The sequence below is a fragment of the Physcomitrium patens genome, chromosome 1 (genome assembly GCF_059467195.1).
Source record: "Physcomitrium patens ecotype Gransden chromosome 1, ASM5946719v1, whole genome shotgun sequence".
Lineage (NCBI taxonomy): Eukaryota > Viridiplantae > Streptophyta > Bryopsida > Funariales > Funariaceae > Physcomitrium > Physcomitrium patens.
Window position 1 is genome coordinate 21,075,711 of NC_143410.1, and position 20,457 is coordinate 21,096,167.

General features: G+C 34.9%; 1 protein-coding gene and 1 long non-coding RNA gene across 15 annotated transcripts; one reads left to right on the forward strand and one right to left on the reverse strand.

The window, feature by feature from the left end:
• Positions 1-4,492: 4,492 nt before the first annotated feature.
• Positions 4,493-15,231, forward strand: LOC112291753 (ATP-dependent DNA helicase SRS2-like protein At4g25120). 14 transcript variants are annotated; one of them, XR_016504758.1, is made up of 30 exons: positions 4,493-4,673; positions 4,873-5,104; positions 5,456-6,371; positions 6,500-6,541; positions 6,733-6,896; positions 7,094-7,310; positions 7,631-7,687; positions 7,856-7,973; positions 8,140-8,273; positions 8,597-8,671; positions 8,856-8,981; positions 9,263-9,394; positions 9,514-9,597; positions 9,719-9,832; positions 10,040-10,140; positions 10,395-10,464; positions 10,668-10,718; positions 10,886-10,963; positions 11,138-11,371; positions 11,580-11,618; positions 11,895-11,966; positions 12,125-12,211; positions 12,378-12,434; positions 12,793-12,955; positions 13,363-13,564; positions 13,709-13,759; positions 14,135-14,197; positions 14,324-14,383; positions 14,578-14,640; positions 14,740-15,231. XR_016504758.1 is itself a non-coding variant. In XM_090253131.1 (30 exons), exons 2-30 carry the CDS (start codon positions 4,884-4,886, stop codon positions 14,827-14,829), a joined length of 3,921 nt encoding a protein of 1,306 aa, XP_090109257.1. In that variant the 5' UTR covers positions 4,499-4,673; positions 4,873-4,883; the 3' UTR covers positions 14,830-15,231. The 14 variants fall into 14 exon arrangements, 10 of the variants coding, with proteins under 10 accessions (XP_090109270.1, XP_090109267.1, XP_090109257.1 ...); XR_016504762.1 differs by having other exon boundaries at positions 4,494-4,673; positions 13,363-13,456; XR_016504755.1 differs by having other exon boundaries at positions 4,495-4,673; positions 12,793-13,103.
• LOC149989933 (uncharacterized) lies at positions 15,186-16,047 on the reverse strand. The gene is made up of 2 exons (XR_016504763.1): positions 15,830-16,047; positions 15,186-15,636 (listed from the first exon to the last, which is right to left on the reverse strand). It is a non-coding gene; the product is annotated as an uncharacterized LOC149989933 (long non-coding RNA).
• Positions 16,048-20,457: the final 4,410 nt, after the last annotated feature.

Sequence of the window (20,457 nt, forward strand, 5' to 3'; positions counted from 1 at the left end):
ATCCTTGAATAACTTTTTAATTTGCACAGAAAAGTCGGAAAGGATGTGACTTGTGACATGTGTATTTTCAATATGTGACACATAATCAACAACCACGAATGAAGATTGTCACTATGAAAAGATTGATTGTTAATGATGATTACTTCGAGTTTAATGCGTATTCAACTATTTTGTAACAAGCATTTATTGAAAAAATTAATAAAGTCTCTAATTTTGAGCTGACCGAATCAAAAAATGTGAACAGAAAATTTAATGTGTACAGAGCATATTATGTACTCAGTGTACGTTATTCAAAAAATATCAGAAAAATCAAAAAAAACAAAACAAAACAAAAAAGAAAACGAAACACACACACACACACACACACACAATCACCAGAATATTGATACATAATGTTAAACAAAGAAGATGCATATTAAAAAATGCAAGGACTAAAGTTGCTTTTGGTAAATTAACATGTTATTCAAAGGAGGTAAGAATAATTGTGTATTTATTAACTTGTAATCTTATATGCCTCTAAGAAAAGTTACATAAAACTATGGAGAATGTTAAATTGATGTGAGTTTTTACTAAATTTATCCACCCATCCTCACCATCATGAAATAAAAAAAAAATGAAAATGAAAAAAATAAAATCATTTCTACTTTCATTTCCCCACTACTAGATCCAAACTAATGAAAACCAACCATCTTCATCATGATTATCATATTCTTCATCATGGGTGGAACAATTTAGTAAAAACCTTTGTCGATTTTACAGTCCCCAAAAATATAAATAAATGATAAATTGGTTCATTGATCAAATTTCTTACAATAGTATACTTGAAACATAAGGTAATGGATATAAAAAAAAAATAATAATAAAACTTAATTTGAAATACTAATAAAATTTATATTATATGTATATGAGTAAACTTTTTAAACTTTTTGATTTACAAACACAAAAACACAACAACAACAACAATACAAACAAACAAGAAACAACAAAAATAGAAAAACAAACGAAAATAGTTTCTCAATCTTACATACCCTTGAACTACATTAGACCTAAGATTCTTCCTAAAATCACTCGATGGTGGATAAAATATAATTAACATTAGTTTATAGTCTACTAGTAAAATTTATTTTTTGGGTAAATATGTAAACTCAGATCTTGTCATGTGTCTATTCAAGAAGTGCTAAAGATAACACTGCATGCCCCTGTGTGTGTGAATAAACTAAATAGATTTATTTAAGATTTGTTGTAGACATGCAGGATATTTCTCATATACTCAAGATTAACTTCAAAAGGTGTTCTATTTGTCATGGGTTGTTGGAAGTGATGATATTCAAACACAGTTTACACTTAGTTTACAAAATATGATAGACTTTATTTTAAATACTTGGCATAATATTGTTCCTGTGTACGGTGTAATATATTTTAAATAAATGGTAAAAACAGATGTGGTGATTGTGTCTTAAAGATGAGTCATTTTGCAAAATGGTTACCAATAACCAGCATATTACTTTGATTATTTTTCAATTAGATTCTCTACAACACCTTCAAAAAAGAAGCCAAGTGTTGTAATCACAACATTTTTATGCTACAACTTTTCAAAAAAATAAACATGAATAAATTCAAAAATTATCTTGAGTCTTTCATAGAGTCAAAGGATACACTTTTTTAGTACAATGTTTTTAATAACAACATTATAACCTCTGTCAATACCGTGCACATTTCTTTAAAGAAAGGTCCTGGAATTAAGGTGGTGCACAAGAGTCTACTTGGAACAGAAAAACCATAGCATTTTAATAAAATGAAAGAATAGAAAATTGCAGACTTGACACAAAAATAGTCTGATGGATTGATGCAAGGGTGACATAGTCCATCTCATATCACAAACTTGTGAAGGATTTGGACTTGTGGGGGAAAATGCCAAAGAAACCCATCAAATTGTCTTTTTCCAATAAATATTTAATATTTGAATTGGAATATTCATGGTAGTACTCATACAACATCAAACAAGTTTTTGTAACACAAGTAAAATTGTGGTTAAAATAACCTTATTTTGACGTCAAATGGTGGCTGTCAAAAGGAAAAGGAAGAACACTATCAATGTGTATTGAGGTTATGTAGAATGGTCTGGAGGTTAAAATAAATTAAATCAATAGACATTTTAATTTTATTTTTGGGTTGTTAAAAAAAAAAAGAGAAGTCAATAAATTTAAAACTGTAAAACAAACTTTGGAAATACTGGATGTATTATGATTTCATGGAAGATTTTTTTTCTCTCTCAAACATGTTTAAAATGAAGATTGAGATCTGAAGATGTGTATTTGTTCAGACCAATCATTTTAAAACTATGAAGTTATTATTTTGAATCTTATTTAAGTTGCATTAGTCTTAGGTTTAGAAAATACAACATTCTTTTTGATGAAAACATATGTCAGAAGTCTTAAATGGAATAATTAAAACACACGATCATAGTTGGTGGTGTCAAATTAAATTTGAAAGATGGGAAGCATGTACACACTTATACCAATGGAAAAATGTGTCACTAAACATGGAAAAGCTTGTAAAAGCTCCAAGGTCCAGTCTCTAATAAATTATGGTGCCTCAAAAAACCCCACGTTTTTGTGCTCCCATGTTCTTGTGTTCCCCTCTTCATGGCCAATAACAAGACTTCTTTGTCATTTTATCTTACATCTAAGCTGTTTTATGAAATAAATATTATTTAATAACAATAAAAATAAAATATAATTTCATGTGTTCAAAAAAGAGACTTAACTACGATTGAGATAGTTTTTTTTTTTTTTCTAAGACTTTAAAGAATTAACCAACATACTAATTGTCCGTAAATTCTTTAAAGTTTGAAGCAACCTTAGACGCGTATAGTATTATATTGCCTTTTTATTATAATGGTGTTATAATGCAAGAAGTTTGCACAGTTTGGCATGCTTATCTATTATAGGAATTCAGATTTACTAATGAACCAAATTATTTAATAAATACTCAAAGTATCATTTGTAATGCAATTTAATGAATCATGTTCATTTTTTGTATTTTTAATAATTTAAAAAATATTTCGAATTTAAATATAATTTATGATTAATAAATACGTGTCATTTTTCATTTTATTGTAATATTGTTGACAATATAATACTTTGAAGCGAAAATTTTAATATTCTAAATATTCAATATTGTCATTTACTTCCATTTTTTATTTGTTTCTGTTTTTTTGTGTAATTAAAAAAAGTTCACTTTAAATAATTATTTATTCTTAGAAGCCTATTTTGAAAGATCATGATATAAATATCTCATAAGAAGTTTCGTTTTTGTGTAAAAATGAATTTTTTGAAACTTTAGCTTTTGAAAATATTCTGAAATAACAAGAGACTATTTAATTGAAAATTTTATTATTTAATTAAAAATTAAAATATATTAAAAAATATTTTGATTATAAAAATTATATCAAAAATTAAGAATTTAATTTTGTGTTTTTAATAATTATTTTAGTTACATCCAAACATTAAATCTCAATTTCTTGTAAAACCACCATTTGATGTGGATATATTAAAATTTATAGGAATCAACACTTTTCATATTATATAAATATTAAAATAAAGGCTCACGCTACAATCACACCCCAAGTTGCCATGTGCATATCTATTATGTCTATACACACCTAAGGCTTGTGATTGCCTCATCCAAATTCCTTTTTTCTTCTTGGCGCAAGTTCCAAAGGCCTCCTATCTCTTATCTCAATGTGGGTCCTGTCTCTCTTCCTTTCTATGGTGTGGGTCCTAATCCCCGTCCTTCTCTTCCTTGCCCCTGCATGGGTCGTAGCCTCCCTCCCTCTTTGTTACTTCAGTGTAGGTCTTGGTCCCCTTTACTCTCTCTTCTTTGTCAAGGAGGGGGATCAAGATTCATGCCAAGGCAAGGAAAAAGAGGATATTGATCGGAACCTGCATTGAGACAAGAAAAAGGGATCCAGATGAGCCAATTAGAAGCCTTGGGTGTGTGTACAGATATAGTAGGTGTGTGTATAGCAACTTGGAGTGTGCTTGTAACTAGAGCCTAAAATAAATTTTACGTCATCTTTTTTCTTTAAAGCAAATGAATTTATTTACCTCACTATGCAATTGACTAAACAAAATTTTTCAACCAATTTTTAAATTTGAAAGTTGTGACTTCTTATCTTTTATCCCTAGTATAAAATCTACCTAAAATAAAACATACGAAATGCATTGTATCGAATTTTCACAGTGGTCTTGCTTCACATTAAAAAACGGTAACCATCTTTCACAATGTGGACTCCCTTTCAGTCTTTTTGCATTAAACCACAACGTTTACTTTCTCGTATTTTGTAATTATACTTTAAAGTGTTTATAAGTCTACCTTGTGAAACGGATACACTTCTGCTGAAGAACCAGGCTTCGTGGAAGCTGTCACCGGGGCTTTGAAGCGTCACAAGTGAAGCCCCAGAAACTGTAACCTAAATGAAGATTTATCGGATCTAGTTCCCCTCTTATTTAGATTTAAGTTTTCATATTGAATGTGGCTTCTTGGTGAAGCCTCCGGGGTTCCTCGTTTTAGAAGTGGAACGTTCGTGATGAGGAAATCGAAGCACTGAATCGTCAACTGCTTCGGAATGTGGCAATACTGGACGTTGGTCTATCGATGAGAATTCGAAGGTGAGAGCATTATCTGTCGGAGTTTTTATATTTATATTTTTCTTCTTCTTCTTTTGAGTAACGGAGTTGGCGAGTGAGTAGCGGGTTGGTTGTGAGATCAGTCTTTTGGAGCGAATGTAAGAAGTTTCCTTATGGCGCTGCGGTCGTAAGCAGTGAGGATCTTATGGAATTTGCTGACTGCGATTGGTGCTTTTCGCAGAGTAGCTGATAATGTCGACAGGATCGAGCGCTAGGCTCAGCGAGCAGCAGCAACGGAGGATCACGGATAATTTCCGTGCTGCCAAAGCCAAGCTTGCTCAGAAACGCCCATATCCATCGTCTCCTTCGTGTTCGGTTCTTCCTCTTCCTGCAAATTCTTGCAATGTGGAGAATGAACATCCAATGCAGATAGTCCATGGAGAATGGTTTCCTCAAACATCTTCGAACTTCAGGTGTTACTTCCTGTCCTTTATAGTGATTTTCTCATTGGTGTCATGAATTTCGTTTCTCTCAATTAATAATCCCTCGAACTAGTTATAAGGCTTCAAATGTAGTCTTCAATCACTCTATTTTTTAAGCATATTAAATTCGTTTTTTGTTTGATAGTAGTTGATGATCTTGCAGAAACTAAGTAGGTAGCATTTGCTCTACATCAGATCAATGACCTGGAGTAAGAAGTCTAGTTGTTCTAGTATCGTAGATCTAGTTTCTCTAGTTTTGGACAATCCTTGTTTGCACACATGTTCACTTGGCCGCATTTTTTCTGTTTTAAAAATACTGAATTGACTTAATTTTTGTATCAGGAGTCCAACTCCTGCTAAGAGAATGTGCAATCTAACCCTGCCAGATCGAGGGGAGAGGACACCTTTACAATTAATACCAGCGAATAATATTTTGGTGAGTCCACAGTCTGGAGCATCTCTTAACACCTCATCAACTTGCTGCGATTTCGTAGAAGACTCCTCCGGTGGCTCCTGTAAGATGCCAGCATTATTCCAAACTTCTGTGTCTGATGTATCGTCCAAGGAATGTCCACCAGGAGAAAGAGAGTTTGAGTATGTTTTACCTGGGGATATATGTGAAGATTTTGACGAAGATATTCTGCAAGAATTGGATGAAATATGCAAGAAACAGTCGAAGCATCCCACTGCGACAACTGCGGAATGCATCGAATCCTCCTCCAAGCTTGCACCCGGGCTGTGCTCTACGGCTTTACTCCCTACCGTGCAGGATCCTGTTGTGCAGCATTTAGATTCTCATCATGGCCTGAAAATGCAACCATCACAAGGGTCAGCTTCAGTTGCATGTTCAACTGTGACGGAACCTTCTAGTGTATCTTCTCACATGCCTGACCATAAGATTTCGGCAGATGTAATTCTTGGAGGAGAGCCCGGCTTTTCTAGAGATCGTTGTTTAAATGAGCTGCCAGTCTTGGGAGATGGCGTCCTTGCCACACAATATTCGACTGCGGATTACACAACCACAGTGACAGGAATTCCTCACGATAGTTCTAAATCTATATCCTCTCCACCAAAAGTGAACTTCGCCAGTTATAGTGTTTCGGTAGTGTCACCTCTGACTGCCCAATCGACCGATAAAACCACTTGTGATGCAGAACTTCCAGACCACTTAAAAAAGTTGAACGATTCTCAGAGAGAAGCCGCTTTGAGTGATACTCTGAAGCCGTTGCTAATTTTGGCGGGGCCTGGAAGTGGTAAGGTAGGGTCTTCGTATACATGGGGTACACCGTACATCAGTTAATGTTGTATGTGATAATTGACATGCGCAAGGTTCTTACAATTCCGTGACGTGTGCCATTCTGATATCATACCGAACATTCTATGCAGACATCCACAATGGTTGCACGGCTTCTGACACTTCTCACAGAGGTACAACTAATTTCAAGGAAATATCAGTCTTAACAGTTGCTGCTAGTGCGTTGCTTAATTAGGCACGCATAGCTGAAACCTGTAATCACATTGCCATGTTTCTTGTCGGGTATGTTCTTGAAATCTGAAATCTGAAATTTTGTACAAGTGTTGGACAGGTTCACACCTTCACTCTTTTAAATTTTCTGCAGGGGATAGAGGCAAAGTGCATTCTGGCCATGACCTTCACAACCGCTGCAGCGACCGAGATGAGACAACGTGTAGCAGTAGCAACAGGCAAAGCTATTTCTAAGGAGCTCACAATTTCGACATTTCATTCGTTTTGTCTACAGCTTTGCCGAGCTCACGTAGATAAGTGAGTCTGTCAAGTACAGGAGAGAAACTCAATTTTGGTCAGGAAATTGTATTCAGTAGTGATGACTATGTGTGGACATGTCTTCCTTTTGTTCACTTTCTGCTTCGTAAACTTTTTCATGCACAAAAGTGCATTATTGCTGCAGCATGTAGTCGCAGGAGCTCTGAGCATCACATTCTTAGTCGTCATATTGGCAGGTTAGGACGCTCTGCAGAGTTCCTTGTGTATGGGCATGGACAGCAAAGGAGAGCCGTCATTGAGGCCACTCGACTGGCAACAATAGAAATTCAGACTGGTCAGGGTGAATCTGCTGAGATCGATACTTCAATAACAGAAGGAAGTGTAACAGACAGTAACTCTAATCCATCAATGTGGAAGGACAAGGCCAAAAAATGGCAACAGTTTGTCACGCAAGTATGCTCGAAACCTGCTGAAGTCCTCTATTGTTATACACCTGATATTGTATCTCATCACACAAATGCGACCCACGGTACCTTAACACGTTATTGACAACATATGCCAGTATATTCATTGCGTAATCCCAATATTTGCTAGGCATCTAATAGCAAAGAGTATTCTCGACCATGCTCTTACAGTAATATAAACACACATCATGCCATTTTGGTAACCTAGCAAGTTGACAATGGGTTCATTTAACAGCGCAATTCATACCACCTTCTCTTTTGTCTTCCTTGCGGATTTTCTTACTTGGGTCAGTCGTGTGCTATTTTAAGGCAAAGTCTGCTGGAAGGACTTCACTGGACTATGAGAAAATGGGAAACGCAGTTGGGGTGAGTTTTCATATTTTTGTTTATGTCTTAGTGGGGAGGGGACTTTTGTGGATTAAATGTTGTATTCATGGCAATTTAATTTTCTACTAGGGTCCACAAAACCCCGTCAATTTTCCTTAGAGACCTTAGGAATTTCCCAATAACGCGGAGCTTACTTGTAACTCCTAGTTCTTGGTGCAGGCTTCTGTCTTGAGGCATTATGAGGCGACCTTAGCTGCTTGCGACGCAATGGATTACCATGATTTTATCAGTTTTGCTGTGTTCTTGCTTGAGAAATATCCCGAAGGTATACCAAATCACTCAAAACTTCTGAAACGTTCTGGTCTTTGTGAATGAACGAATCTTCATGTCACAAAGCTTCCTGCCATTGGTGATGTACAGTGTATTACTAGTGAGCTACATGCTAGCGATGTTCCAAATAGACACGCTTGATTAAATATGGGAAGGAACAGTGCTGGATGAATGCCAGAAGACATGGACTTGTGTGCTGGTAGACGAGTTCCAAGACACAAGCAGGATGCAGTATCGATTCCTTCGGCTTCTCGCATCACACAACCGTGTTACAATTGTTGGGGATGATGATCAGGTAATACAGCTATTCTATTGTAGATAACTGCAGAACTGTATTTAATTGCTTTAATCTCCATGTATCTCTTATTTCATGTTGGCAATGTTGAGCAATTATCAGTACGAATTGTACTAGGGTGCGGTGAGTTTTGCCAATGGCATTGTCATGATTGTTTTAATAATTTTAGATCACTTAGATTAGCATGATCATTGAGTCAAAAATAAGTCTGAGTATCAGATATTTGTCTCAAAGCTGCATGACTCCCCCTGAATTACCAATGCTTCCGATCACATGAAGTTGAAGAATTTTCCTTTTAACTCCGTTCTTTTTATTAAATGCAGTCTATTTTTAGCTTTAATGGAGCAAATGCCCGTGGATTTGACTCTTTTCGCCGAGATTTCCCTATGCTGAAGGAGGTGCGGCTTTTTTAAACTTGACTCTAAATCGTTCACTTGTATTAAGCTTGTCAATATGAAAGTTGAACTTCATGTTTCTGCACCATTGGTTTCAACTTCCAAGGGAAAGTGTGATGTTTTGGTCTCATTTTACTGCCATTCAAGTTTAAAGTGAGGTAACACACTTCATGTGCTGTCTTGACAGGTAAGATTACATCAAAACTATCGATCTACTCGGTCTATAGTAGAGGCGGCCACTTCATTGATACAACATAACAAGAAACGTTGTCAGGAAAAGCAAGCCCACACACTCAATGATGTCGGTGAAAAGGTATTTTGTCATAATCCCTGGCCTCGTGTTTGCCATGTCGCAAACCAGTTGAAGTTAGATATTTAATTCCCGCTAGAACTTCTTGGTAGGTATTCATGATTTTGTTCGTTTTATTTGTTTTCTCTAGCTTCGTTCCTATCTCTGTCCATATTAGAGAATTTTATGCTTATTTCCATACTTTTCTTATGCTGACCTCCAAGCAACAAGAGTTTACGATTATTCAGAAACATGTTTGACAAGTCCCGCAGACGAAGCTAACCCTTAAGAGCCATTGCAAGTAGATTGCGGTGATGGAGTGCCGAACGGAGGCAGCAGAATGCTCGTTCGTCGTAGACTCTATCCTCACGAATGCTGCTGGACAAGGTTCATCGAATCCTACATTTGGAGGCATAGCTGTACTGTATCGTCGCCAGGTAAGTGCACCAGGTCTGTTGTATGGTTTATGCGTTGACTCAATTTTTTTCATTTGTTTCCCGAACACGAAGCTTCTCTCCGACAGTTTCAAGAGCGACAGTAGTGTATCCATGCGCAGGTAACTGGAAGGATGTTTCAGAGTGCCTTTCGATCCCGCAAGATCCCATTTAACGTGCACGGAGTTGCGTTCTATCGCAAAAAAGTATATACTGTACATTCTTCCTGTAATGCTGTCTTAAAGAGAATTTTTAACTCAAACGTCTCAGCAATGTATCTGATCATTCAAGCAGACAAGGTCTCTATAATATTCATGATTCTTGCAGATTATAAAAAGCGTCATTTCAATGCTTCGGACTGTTCTACCAGGCAACACGGACATTTATTGGCGTCGAGTGCTGAAGGCATTATATTCTGGGGACAAATCCGAATGCAAAAAGGTGAGCGTTAGAAATGGCAGCTTAGCCAATGATGTGATTCCATGTCCGATTATTTGTTTGACTTCGATAATGCGACGCTAGAGGAACTTCACCTTTTATAAATCGAAAAGTTTTTGAGTTCACTTTGAAACGACTTGCACGTGTTGATTTATGAACTAAAATTTCCGGCATTCAATGTCAATTTTTTGAGCATGGTTCAACTTCCAGATTATTGAATACGTGGATAAAGTTGCCAAAAGTAGTAACACAAGCTTCCACCAAGCTGCACAAACGATTTTTACTGCTAAGGTTTCTGGCACTTTCAGCAGGTCCGATTTTATCCAGCACTGTCCTATTAATCTTGAGACACATGTAGTGATTATACATCCATAGCTTAGGTTTTTGAGCCCGTATTATCAATAACCTCTATTCTTCCGTAGCTTTCCTAGTTTTGGTGTTGTATAATGTCTCTGTGGCTGGTTTTGGAAGATAGGTGTAACTGACGCAATTGGAGGGTCGTCTTGATCGTACTGACGATTGCATTCTCCATCATATTTTGAGGTTTATGATTGGGCGTGTGCAGGAAGCAGCTTGCTTTGGGGAGGAGAGTACTCACCTCTGTAAACATGGTTCATTGCCTTGCACACAAGGTTGTTCAAATGTCATACCAGAAATTGGATCTCAAGACTAAAAGGGAATGACATGATTTATAATCGTTGTTCACGGTTTGGAATTCGAGTCTTGTTTGATGATTCAATCTTGTACCAGAAAGTGCTTTGCCGGCACTCCATACGTGGTCTTTCCAAAACTTTATACACGACAATTACCTGACTTGTGGTGTGGTGGTTGTTGCTAGGAGCGGTCGTTGTCCGGATTAGTTACCGCTGTCGTCAATTTACTACCTCAAGTACGCTGCAGTCAACTAATGATAATTTTGTTATTTTATTCATTCTTGATGCTTCGCTTTTCTGCCAAGGAATGAATGTTCCACACTAGTCCATGCGCTTTATGTTGAGAAATGGTACAAGGAATGCATCTGAGGATGTCCATCGCATTTGCAATCGTGGAATACAGAGGCCTGTCTTCAATTCACGCGCAGTAGTGGACGAGGATGGAGGAAAACTGCTGAATGAGGATGATGATCCTAGAACGGTAAATCGACCTGCCTATTTGCACAATAGATTTATTACTGGAGCATTAAAAGCTTCGAATGAATGTGAATGTTTGGGACTGCAATATATTTGTGAAACTTTTGGTGGCAGTCCTTGCATGTTGCTGCCAGCTTCAATTTAGCGTGGATTATACAATACAATATTTGATTCGTAGGTGCTGGAGTACTTCTTGGACGACGTGAGTGAGTTCTTAAGCAACTTCTGCAGCTCATTCTCACAATGTGATGAAGATGATTCTATAGTATGTGGCCAAGTCCCCCAAGAGGAGGGCGGTTGTCTGTCCATACTCAAAGCCTTCCTGGATCACCTTTCAAGTCGAGAAGCGGAGAATTTTCAGCAAAGGAAACAAGATAATAAGAATTCAGTAACATTAACTACAATGCATCAGGTACTTCCACCAACAAATTTTGTATTGATTAAGCAAACAGCTTATTTCTGGTGAATACGAAAGCAATTACTTTATTCTTTTCACCAATAAATTTCCTGTTTCCCCAGACAAGCTTGATCAGAGCGTGTGCATGGTGGAATGAATTGAAACTAATGCTGTTGTTCACCTCTGACAAGGACTACAATCTTGTGTATGCTTCTGAGTGCAGTCTAAGGGTCTGGAATGGGACACCGTTTACATCGTGAAGGTAGTCTCATCATGTTTTGTAAAATTTCATTTCAACTACTACATGTTGCTGCTGCAAATGGGTGACCACTCGTGCCTCACTTTTATTAGAACCGTTTTCCTTACAAACGTACTGCATCGTTCGTCTTCGTTTGCAAATTACAGTAAAATAGCTGGGTTCATTACGTTATTAACGCATGGTCAATTACTCCAAAAACCGTGCAGTTAAGTGCATCACCCAAACAGCACTAATCTACTTATTTGAATTTTTTCCCCTAATATCTGGTTTTGCGTGAAGGCAAACGACACAGAGACACCATTACTGAATGAAGGAAAAGGTCAAGTGGCAGATGACTCATGCTCAATTGAGGTCTGTAGTATATCTTTTTACCTTCCAGCAAATATACATATATATATATATATATATTAGCAGTATTTAAGAAAATCACATCTATCTAATGAGCTCAAGGCAATTATAACACTGGTTTCCGCATCTTCTCAAAGAAAGTGGATTTGCTTTTTGAACAGGAAGAAAGACGCCTCTTCTACGTGGCCATGACTCGCGCACGTAAGAAGCTCTACATTTGCTATGTGGTAACCGACAGTCTACGCCAGGTGAGATATATTGAAATTAAGATGTGCTTGTACGATCAGTTTAAGCATCTCTCCGAGCTGTAGCACTCATTGGTGATTAAGACGATGTGTCTCTACATCTTGCAGCCGACCCGATATTAGTAACGAACCAATTTTCTACAATCTGATCTGCGCTATTACATTTCAGGTCCTACAACCTTCTCGATTTTTAAAGGAGCTTCCACGCCAACTTTTGCACTTCCAGGTTGACAAGAATACAGTCTTTTTGGAGTTACTTGTGAATCAACTACATAATTGCAATTCAAAAATCGCCAACAAGCACTCGTTGATTACACTGTCACCCGATCTAAAATGTGAAATTTCTTGAAATTATGATCGCGAAGCTGGAGGCAAGCTGTTTGCCGCTGCCTGACATAATTATTCGAAATATATTCACTGCAACTTGCGAGTATGATTTTTAAGTTATAATTTATTTTAAACTCAATTTAAGATTATTAACGATAATTATGTAATTTCATATAATCTGCCACGGCGTACTTGTGCTGTCAAAAGCAATTTATGCTTGAGCTGAGTTATCAGTTTATGTGATTCTTGAGGTGCAGGGCGAAAGTGAGAAAATTAATGTCCCTGGAGCTATACCAGATAAGGGCTCTTCTCCAGAAATTCGTCGAGACCTTCCGTGTGACTTTCCGACAAGCTGTGCGACCCCAAGTACAGCATCCGGAAACAACGCAACAGAGAGCACAGTTTTGCAGGATAGTGCTGGTAGGGTGGACCTAAACGACGTGCATAATATCTTTGCTTCTGAGGAAGGCGCATGTGAGAAGACAAATGCGAATAGGAATGGAGATTTGGAAAGCGTTCTATCCATGGACACTGAGAATGGAGCTGCTGCAAGCATGTTCTTGAGAGGGTGAAGAATCAGAAATATTAATGACTATTTGCAACTATAGCATCGTAATCACAGTCGCTGTCTTCGAATTCGTTTGTGGATGGGTTAATGAACTGTAGTGCTTTACGGTAGTGTTACTTTTATTTGAAATATTTGCACTAGGGAGAAAATAAACATGTTTTTAGAATGAGAGTCTCCTATATTGTTCTGAAAGCTGATGATATCTGAAAAAGATTTTGATTTGAGATTTGTTGGTTTAAAGAAGAATTAATCTTTGCAGATTCAACATGGAGGCACGATCAACTGTTGCTGCATTATTCAACAGTTGGGCCAGGAAACCTGCGTTTCAAGATCCCAAGCGTCTGCTCTCGAAGGTTCAAAGACAATGTATTTATGTCGCGAAATATGTTGTGATGGCGTGGAGTTAGCTGATAACGCTGATATAGAAAAAATGAAGCTTACGTCAGCATGGAAGCCTCGTGGTTTGCATCTCTTGTTTTCTGTGTGTTCTTGGCTTCTTTACTGCGTTCCTTGGTTATCTTAGCCTGAAGTTACCCGGTATCTACGCAGCTGTTACCTTATGATTACAAAGCCATTGACCTAGCGAAGTAATTTTTTTAACACAGGTAGGATTTGTTGTCGACGAGCGATTGCGAAACAAGAAAACGAAGAACAAGGTACCTCTCCTTGTACATCCATGGCGCTGATTGTCGAAGCATTCATCGCTGAAGTTTTTTTGCTATTAATTCCAATACTGTTCCGAATGTTGTTAAAATTTGTTTTTTTCTGCTAAAAAACCATCTGCTCATCAGCTTTCCTAAGTCGCAATTCACTTTCCTAGTCAAGTAGAGTTCCCCCTTCCGCTATTTATCTATGCTTTGAGATGTTGCTCATGCTCTCTTAGATTTCCGCTTCTTTGGTCTCCGTTTAAAGGTTGATTCCGATTTTTCATAAAACATCATTCGGGTGTATTTTCAGTTTATTACGCGATTGTCGTATGATCAATTGTTCCCTTATCGTCCAAAATTGACGATTTCTGGGATACTTTGCAGGAGGTCTTAATCGCACTGAAGTGTTGTCTAAGGGATGATGCAGCCCTCGCCTTTGCAACGAATGTAAGTCACCGGTTTTACTCCAGTACGTTATTCTATCTTTGTCGTAAAGGACCATTAGTATGGTCACCACGCACTGTAACTCATATTCAACTGAGTATGACCTGACCAACGATATTAGTTGTTCAGGCGATAAAGTGGGGAAGATTACCACCAGAGGAGCGGGCTCTGTTCCAGGCTGAGCGTCAAGTAAGTACCCACTGTCCAGTATGATCCGAATTAATATGATATGTTGAATCTGAACGGTTAATACAAATTGCGCTCAGGTATGCATCACATTCAAGGTCCACACAGGCAATATACTCAACTTCAGAACGGAAATATTTTAACCCTTCAGAACTATGTCGAGGACTGAATTTCTGTGGGCAACCTCAATTGTGCAGGAACATTTTCAGCAGCAGAGCAGTGAGCGGTCTATGAGTGCAGCAGCTGCTACATCAAAGCAGGTTCTCTCGTCTCTACAACCTGATAATGCTTGGCATTAAACTTGTTACCTATTGTTGCATTTTAGTTCACCTCTAAACCCTGCTTTTGTTTTTACTCAGATCGCATTCTTGAGGAGTCTTGGTTGTACAACGGATCCCACATCTCGATTACACGCATCCAAGCTTATTGAACAGTACAAAAGGTTATAGGTGATAAGATTATGGTTTAATCACACGGGCCTATTGGTTCAAAAATTTGGAGAGCGAATTCGGAATCTGTAGCATAGATCATCATTTGGGTTCGAAATTTGAGGCTCAATTTCGAACTCAATTTCAATCTCAAGTTAATTGTTGAGTAACCAAAGCAAACAAGGCTCACTGGATCTATTGCTAATTAGTGCATCCAGTTAACAGGTTACCGACACACCTACACGACAACTAGCTGCGTTCATTCAGATCTCCTGAATATTTGATCATTGCACCACGGATTGACGTCAGTCCATTGCGAACTTTCGGTGTTAAAGAGTTCGTTAACTTACATCAAAACATGTTCGTAGTGAGCACGATTAAGCAGTTAATGAGAAGGCCCTTCTGAGGCCTAATCTGTGTGCATTTTATTTGCTTACAATATCTGCTTGAAGCAAATTAGCTCTCCCAGCAAACTAGAGCATACACATCTGTACACTCACGCTTCGAGAAATCTATAACCTTAGAGCTCTAAGTTCTACTTCTCTGAGGAGAACGCGCCCTTCACGGCGTCTCCAAGTTGATCCATCTTCTCCGCTGCTGCGTCCTTGATTTTCGACGTATTCTTCTGGAGCTTGTCCACAACGCCTTTGCTCTCCCCATCTTCAGCATGTGCTCGGTGAGTGCCTGCTGCCCTCATCTCCTTCGCTACCTCGGACTCCAACTCCTCGGGGGTTGGCTTCCGGTCCTCTCCTCCTTCAACTTTTTGCATTTTAGGCTACCCTAAAAAAAAACTTTGTTTGAACGCTACGTCAGATTCTTCACCCAGTCCTGGACATAGTCACGAGAATCACACCCTCAGTCTAACCTCACCATTCATGGGAGTAACCTTTCCCAACCTTCGGAAAACGGTGCTGCTTCAACCTATTGCTGTTGTTATTCTTTGGAAAAGCAGCCACACATACTAAGATGTAGGCCTCTGTACCTGGACATCGCAGAGGACTGGCTGGAAAGGGAAGCTTACCTTGTGGGATGCAGTTGGAGAAGATGTTGGTAAGGTCCAAGTTGCTGTGATCAACCGATTCCTGCTTGAAGTAAGTGTCTGGGCTTGCGCGACGTTGGAAGGCAGATGGAGCTGCAACGGTGACGTTCTCTCTAGAACGCAAGCTCGACAGCATCATGCCAGTTTCCAAGTGGCACCTCCGTTCATGCTGCCACGTATCATACGCAACGTCAGCCATTGTCCAGGTGAGACTGTGCCCTGTTGGAGAGTTTTGTTGATATAGATCATAATAAACCAGAGGTCGTGCTGCAGATGGTGGGAGTTCTCCCAAGTCGCATTCATAGAAATATTAATGATTTGAAACACAATAGGGTGTGAATGTTGATCATCCACATGGATTTGAGATTTCTCAAGTGGATGTGATCCTCACACCAATTGAAATTGTAAAAGTTCATTTTTATGCATTGTAACATAGCTCTAGAACATTCTATTTGAGTGCTTAATGCTGTGTAGTACTACATATTCATAATTGTAGTATTGACACATCATGGATTTTTAAATTTTGTATGTATGAACAAGTATAGATAGGTAGGTAGATAGACAGATAGATAGATAGGGTGTTGCTAATGCCACCACATCTTGTTCTTATTAACTTTATTATTATTTTTTATTAGAATTAAATTTACCTTCTATATAAGTTGGAAATTGGAAATTTTGGAAATATTAACAATTCTATTGATTGGAATGAAAAAAAAACTTAAGAGACATTTTGAATAAGTGGCATGTTGTTGTGGCAATATCAAGAAGTGTGGTAGCATATGGTGGTTGGCAAATTGTGGTGGCATTAGCAATACCATATACACATTGGTTTTTGAAATGTAAATATAATGCATTTATTAAAATTACTACCTAAATATAAAAATATATGCAATAGATAAGAATTTAATTTAATTTATATTTAAATAAATTTGATTAATTCAAGGATAAATATAAGAGTAGACTTGATAAAATTTTAAGTTCCTAAATAATCTTGGTAATAGAATTGTGGAGTTTGGTATAAAAGTACAGATACAAAGAGGGATTTTGAGAAAAAGAGCAAATGATAGAGGTTGCTTTCTATAGAAAGCAAGTAAAGGGTCTTAGGTAGTAATGCCTTTTAAAAGAAAATTTGATAAATATTAGACTCCTAATATATAAAAAGAAAGATTCTTAAAAAAATAAAAAACACCAAAAATAGGTCTGATAAATTTTGTTGAGGTTATAAAAAATATGCCAATAAATTTTAAATTTCTAAAATGGCCTTGATAAATAAATATAAAAAAAATTACACACTGCATATTGCACATTATTTTTTCTTCTTATACATTCTACTAATTCACTTTAAATACAACAATTACATAATTAATAACAATGATTATAGTAAAAAAATAGTCTATTACTTTTTGTATATTATTATAATATACATGATATATAATTAAGCACTAAAAGAAAAAATGGGGCTTTAAAGCATATAATTTATACTTCATTTTTGCAATACAAATATATAAAGATTTGACCTTGTTGGAGGTCAATTTAAGACATATAAGATACTTAAATTGGCAACCTCTTATATAACATTGTAATTGTTGATAACTTTAAAGTCTATATTGAAATTATTATTAAAAAAAAATATGCATTGTGAAGTGTATTGCTGAAGATTATTTATGGAACTTACATGCTACAAAATTACCAACAAGTTTAATATTCACAATGCATACACATAACAACAACCATTCCTATATTAAACCTACTCATTTGAAAAATAATTAAGAAACAATAGTATGGATAGCAAAAGTAATACAAGAGTGTCTTTAAAAGATTACAATATATAAGCCAACAAAGATTATTGAAGATGTAAAAATAGATCATGGTGTTACAATCATGTGTTAGTATGGTATGGAAAAGAGAGTGTTGAGCCAATTAATCAATATTGAATAGAACTATTGCATGGTTATGATATGGTTGATAAAGTCCAATACATAGAATATAATAACTAGAGATATTGAATGGAACTATTGCAACCAAATCTAGTAAGCATTGCTATTGCCCTAGGTTATAGAATGCATAAAAAGCCTTGTTGTTTTGACCATATTTTTATTATATTCTATGTATTGGTTTCAAGATTTCTCCTCAAATGATGTCTTTTAATTGTTCTCAACTAAATTCATTTATAAGACAAATGTTTTGAAAGTTTATTTATATGCAACTTCAATAGATACTAAAATAACTATGAATCCAATAGCATTTGTTGTTGTAGATATTGAGAACAATAAGATTTTTTTTTTTTTTTTTTTTTTTTTTTTTTTTGAATTACTTAAAAAAACACTCTTATAATATGATATGGTTGATAAAGACATGATCTAGATGACATTTTTTTGGATAGCTTCAAAAGAGTTATTAAAATTATATAACTGATATTTTCAAATAATTTTATAGTATTTATATGTACCACCTTACTGAAAATTTTAGTAAAATGTTTAAGAATTTTGAGATGGTGGATTTACTTTGGAATTTAATTATTAGGTTCATATCCAATTTTTACAAAGATGAGTTTGTAAAGATTAGATCAATTTTAAAAGATGCTACTACATAAATCAATGAGTTACGACCAAACACTTTAACAATTGTATTCTTTGAAGGACATTAATTTGGACAATGACCATTTAATGTGAAAAAATTATGAAATCCATATTTAAAAGAAATAAAAAATTCACTTATTTATGAGATTGTAGAAAAGAATTGATGCCAACTTATGGCTTGGTTCTTTGACTACCAAGATATACATGCTTTATAGACCACAATGTTATTACCAAAGGCCAAATATTGATAATACAATATTTCATGTTCAAGTAATGTTGAATATGAATGTATTAGATGCAAACTAAATCAAATTAGTAATTTGCAAAGCAAGTTTGCATATATTATAAATGAAAATATCTTAGCATTTTATATAGATATATTACAATAATTTGTTTGTACTAAAGAACTAATTTGTGCAAGTGCAGACCTGGCTGCTTTTTAGTTGCAAAGCATACAAGAATATTATCTATTATGTTTTACATTGAAAACATTAGAATCTAAATAACATTTTATAAAAGTTTAATTTGATAGTACTACTTCCAAATACATGAAAGGTGTCTAAACAACCAAAAAAAAAAAAAAAAAAAAAAAATACTTATTAAAGTTTGTAGACATATAAAATATATTGTTTAGAGCAATTGCTATAAAAAGCTTAAATATTTCAAAAAGAACATACTAAAAGCCTATTTAGATACAATTTCTTTTAAGAGGCATTACTCTTTAAGACCTTCCATTCTTTCATTGCAAAACAAGTCTTGTGCTAAACCATTCATTTCCAAACCTTCTTTTGCAGTTTCAAACCTTCTTTTGAAGTTTCACATTTATATAAAATTCCATAATTCTATGATAAGAATTATTTTAAAAATCATAAATTTGTTGATCCTATTATTTATATATCAACATTTTTCAAGTATATATTTTACATTTTATTTCTACTGAATCAATTTTAAAAATTTTGACATCAATATTCATGACATGATTTATGTTGATTAATTTTGGATTGTAATATGCTATGCATATGCAATAAATATGTACACAATATATGCAACTAATTTTAAAGTATTATTGTTAAAATTTTAATAATAAAAAATATATAAATAAAATTTTTGACTATATATTTTTTTATAATTTTTTTATAAATAGATGTAGATATATATATATATATATATATATATATATATATATATATATATATATATATATATATTTTTGTAAATTTTGATCAAAAATATTTATTTTAGAGAATCTCAATAACTTTCTCTATATTTTATTATTTATTTTAAATATAATATCATTTGAGTCTTAATTTTTTTAAATAGTATTTATGTATATTTTAAGATTTTTATTTTAATTATATAATTTGATTATTGACATTCTATATAAATAAAATTTAAAAATATAATTTTTATTAAAAATATTAAAAATATAAATTATATTCATAATTATAAATAATCTCTAAAAGAAATGACATAATCATAGTAATAACTTTGAATATTATTAAATAAAATTATTTACTTATTTATTTATTATTTTTTTATTATGTACTAGCTAAAAAGTCAAAATATTTATATATTAATTTATATATAATAATAAAAATAATTCTAAATTAATCTTTATAATATTTTTAATAATATATATATATATATCAAAAAATTATCAACTTAAAAACATAATTTTCTCAATCATGAAAAAATAAGCTTTAGATTCATTTTTCTACTATTAGATTTATAATTAATGAAAATTAAGTATATTCATCATAATTATCATATTCTTCATCATCATCATAATCATATTTTCTTCCATTTTTTAGTGCCTTCATAAAAAAATCCTAATTATTGATTTAAAAAAAACAAGAGATTTAATTCAAAACATTTTCTTTGACTTGCCTCACTTTGTAGCTCAAGTTTGCTAAGATCTGCTTGTATTTTTTTACTGTTGAAGTAATACTCTCTTAGTCTTTATCTTGTACATATTTGAGTTTTATTGCTACTTATATCATCTTCTAGTATGGATCACGAGGCAATGTAAAA